At 45.3% G+C, this 4,252-nt stretch overlaps 1 protein-coding gene across 1 annotated transcript; it reads left to right on the top strand.

Moving 5' to 3' along the window:
- The first annotated feature begins 231 nt into the window (after nucleotides 1-231).
- Nucleotides 232-2,072, top strand: LOC147890615 (uncharacterized). Its single transcript, XM_087390989.1, has one exon. The coding sequence runs from the start codon at nucleotides 372-374 to the stop codon at nucleotides 2,004-2,006; it is 1,635 nt and encodes a 544-aa protein (XP_087247115.1). The 5' UTR covers nucleotides 232-371; the 3' UTR covers nucleotides 2,007-2,072.
- The last annotated feature ends 2,180 nt before the right edge of the window (nucleotides 2,073-4,252 follow it).

The raw sequence follows: 4,252 nt of genomic DNA, 5'->3' as shown, positions 1-4,252 counted from the left end.
CAGCTCAATTGAGCAAATGCCCTACCGTCTGACTTGTTGTTGCTCTATGGATTTCTCTGAAACTTACCAATCGAGTGAATGCCCTACCATCTGAGTTGCTATGAAACTTACAGATCTTACTCGGGCGCATCAAATGCGAGGGGGCTCACCTTACCTTGACTAGCAATTTCAAAATGTATTTGTTATCCTTCCGAGCAATTTCCAATTTCTTTATTTCATTTTTGGGTTTCATTCCGCATCCATGACTTCCTCTTACCTTCTTCTCTGCCGCTTGCCTGCTTACTAAGCAATGGTTCTTCGTTCTGATCTGATCCCTCTAGCCGATCTGATCTAACCGCACCCAACTAGCCACTGATCTTTGTTTGCATAGAATGGACCATCCTAATTCTGGTACACCTGAAATCTCACTGCAACGTGTCCCAGATGAGCTTGTGCCAAGATCCATTGCTCAATCTGCTCGGAAAAAGCATAGCGAAGTTGAGAAATACGAGGCGAAATTGGGAAAAGTTGGTCGATTGGCTCTAACCACCACCGCATTTCACAGCTTGAACTGGTTTCTGGGATGGAGCACCCTCACTTGGGCATCGGCTGTGATTCTGGGTGGATACGTCAATAATCTGGATTCCCAAGATTTCTATTTTATATCCTTCTTGCTCTTGGTTGAAGTAGTCCGCCTTGCTGTAGCTGTTTTCTTTAGCAATTTTGTGACCCGTAAATTGGTCTATCGCAGCACGGATCCGAGAAAAATGAAATATCAGGATTCCGACAGGCACGAGAAGGTGTCAATCGCCAGACTGGTAGACCAAGTATTTCAGCTGCCTGCTATAGCAATTGGAATTCTCCTTCCTTTGTTACGTTTGTGTACTCTATTAAGTGAAGAGGAACCTCAGAAGCTTGACGGGTTCTGGCATTCTCGCCTCATATTTTACATTTTAGTTCTAGGCAATGCCTTAGTTGCTGCCTGTGCTTTTATACACTCCAAGGTCATCGTGCTCTTGTATGTCCATAGTTCCAGCGTCCTCAGATACTATGACGAAATGGTGTGGAGGGGCATGGAAAAGGGGCCCTTATATGCGAACGACTTCGACTTCTTAACCTTTGCTTTCAAAATGCTAAGCGAGGAGTATTGCCGGAGACAGCGAGCTCTAGTCGTGTACTCCATTTACAAGGACCTTATCGACTATCTATATGCGCACAATAAAGGATTCGAGGCGGCTCGCATTGCTCTGGAGTCCGGGGACAGTTTTGAGCAGGAGGCAGCAGCGAACATCGTAGGTCTTTGGGCAGGTTTAGATATAGACAGACGGGCCTTGCGTCTCCAACAGAGGCTTCTGTCAAGATTGGCGGACTCGCTAGACAACGAAGAGACAGGAAGGGCAGCTCAGTCAAGCTTCGAACAACTGACGAAGAACGATCCGGAAGGAATGATGAGAGTTAAAAACGGAAGGGGCGAGAAGCTGGTTGACATATTGATCAATAACATAGATGAGGTGGTTGAAGCTGGGAAGTGTGACAAGTCGCTGGTATACATAAAGGCGCTTATTCCGCTGCTGGAGAGGGAGAAGTGTGTGAAAGCAATCGGGGGCGAGCAGCGTGCTCTACTGGAGAGAAATCTGCGGAGGGTGTTCAAGGCCAAGTGTTTGAAGAGGTCAAAGGCGACAGCAGGCCATGCGCTGAGGGTACTGAAGCCAGAAGAGCCGTCGAAGGAAGAAGTGGATGAGTATCTGAGGCTGCCGGATCCAACAAGAGGTGATTCACACATACTGAAAGACGAGAGGGAGTATATGGAGAGGCTACTACATCCGGATAAGGTTCCGGAAGGATGGAAGGAGTTTATGGAGTATCGGGATATCAAAGTTGGGGAAGAAGCGCAGAAGAGCAAGAGATGGAGGGCGGCAGCTCCCGTGATGGTGTTGGTGATGGTGGGTGTTATGGCGGTTGCAGTAAAGTTGATCTCCGAGGGCTTGGCAGGCTTTGCAAGCAAAAATTTCTGGCCTCCAACCTGATTCTGTAATCTTCCTTTGGTATTGGCGATACTCCAATTATATAGTCTCCCGGAAAAATAAAAGTTTAACAGAATAGCTTTCTACTCGCAACCAATTTGTAATGCTATTCTATTCACTCACCCTCATTCTTTTGCTCCTCCCACTTTAAAATTTTGTAACTTCCAATCCAAACACTATTTCCACATAGAACCAATCTTTAGATTGAATGTAATTTTACACCGAAAATTCCCAAGTTGCTTTTTTGGGTGGAGAGGTTTGGGTGAGACATTCCTTGAGAGGAAGGCACGAGATGTTTATTTGTTTGCATTGTTTAGGTAGAGAGGCTTGATTAAGCTTCAGTTGAGAGGCGGCAGATGACGGAGTAGGGGGAGTCCTTTTCGGGGAGGAAGCCTGGAGGATTTTCGGTGATCGGGAGCCGGAATCCAACCGGATTTCGATTGGGAAAGGGCAACAAGTTGCCCTTCCCGGCCGTCAAGGTGGACTGGGAGGTAGAATTCATCATTTGTCGGTCAAGTTTGGCCAGAGTTTTGGGTAACTCGATTCCGAGTTTTAGGGTCCTGCGAATGGACAGCTAAGATTAAAATCTCAGCCGACCAGTGACCTTGACGGTGGTGAAGGCTACAAAGTAATGGATGTCAACCATCACGAGAGGATTGAAATGGAGCAAGAGGAGGATGTAGAGATCGAAGGAAGAGGAGCAAATCTAGCAGCAAATCCGAGGAAGGAGGAGAAGCCCTAGAAGTGATTGATGGAGTTGTTGCTCTTCTCCTTGTCTCCCCCTTATATACACTTGCTAAGACTTGGCGCCTCTGCGAATCTTCTCGAATCATCACATATGCATTAATATTAACACTATACCTTACCTTAATCATCGTTCATTTCAAAAGGAGCAGCTATCTTTGGCGCAAACCTTCGTCTAGATAGAGCCACTCTGTGGGAGGTGATAAGATATGCCACACTTCACAAAATCTGGTCTGCCCCTTATGAGGCATCCGTTAGCAGTTCGGTTATCTTCTCTCTCAATTGTAAACAAGCAGTAGTTGACATAGGGATCCAAGTGAAATGGCTAGTAGCCAGTTGGCCCGAGGAGAGCGCTAGAGTCCGCCTTTTGAGTATTTTGAGCAAGATGTCTTTTGTCTGAGCATTGTCTGAGCTGTATGTAAGATACTATTTTGTGGAATATATGAGAATACCTCTTTCAATAATAAATAAATAAATAAATCATCGCTCACCCTCCAACAAATACTAATTAATAGGGATTTTTCAATATTGTGGGCACTCGAGTAAGAGTCTATAAAGTCGGTAATGTGATGCCTTTCTGATGCCTCCGTTCACCTCCTTTGTCTCCCTCACCATCCTCCAAGGCACCACACCATGACTCGTCCCCTCACCACTATCTGACACTTTAATGGAGCCCTCCCAAGTTCTAGATTCTTATGCCGATATCACCTGTCATGGTGAATGGACGCATGCTGAGGATCCTGTCTTGTATGATTTTCTAGCTCGTGACATGCAAGATCGTAATGCCAAGCACAAAAATGAAGGTCACAGGTGATGATGTGCCTAGGTACAAGGCCCGTTTGGTTGCTAAAGAGTTCAAGCAAGAGAAGGGTGTGGACTTTGATGAGATATTCTCTCCGGTTGTGAAGATGACCACACTTAGATGCATGCTTGGACTAGTGGCAGTAGAGGATATGGAGCTTATGCAGATGGATGTCAAGACAGCTTTCTTGCATGGGGATTTGCATGAGGAAATTTACATGGTGCAACCAGAAGGCTTTGAAGAAAAGGGCAAAGAGCATTTAGTTTGCAAGCTGAAAAAGAGTCTCTATGGTCTTAAGCAAGCACCTAGAGAATGGTATCAGAAGTTTGATGCTTTCATTCGGTCCCAGGGTTTTAGAAGGAGTGAAATTGATCACTGCCTCTACACTAAAAGGGCTAAGGATAATAGCCTGATAATCTTGGCACTATATGTTAATGATATGCTATTGGCTAGCAAGAATACTTATGAGCTAGATGCATTAAAGGCCAAGTTGCATGAGGCCTTTGATATGAAGGATTTGGGATTTGCAGGTCATATTCTTGGTATATGCATCACGCGTGATCGGAGTAGGAAACTCCTTTGGCTTTCACAAAAAGAGTATGTTACAAAAGTATTGCAGCGTTTCAATATGGAGGGAGGGAAGGCAGTGAGTACTCCATTGCCTCCATATGTGAAACTGAGTCATACAGATAGTCCCAAATCA

Source organism: Dipteris shenzhenensis, chromosome 19, assembly GCF_047967505.1.
Source record: "Dipteris shenzhenensis isolate YYH24624 ecotype China chromosome 19, Dip_SZ_1.0, whole genome shotgun sequence".
NCBI classification, from domain to species: domain Eukaryota; kingdom Viridiplantae; phylum Streptophyta; class Polypodiopsida; order Gleicheniales; family Dipteridaceae; genus Dipteris; species Dipteris shenzhenensis.
This window is presented reverse-complemented; position numbering and strand designations above follow the sequence as displayed.

What these genes read in the sequence shown, in the direction of transcription:
- LOC147890615 (XM_087390989.1), top strand. Translation starts at nt 372, where the DNA reads ATGGACCATCCTAATTCTGGTACACCTGAAATCTCACTGCAACGTGTC.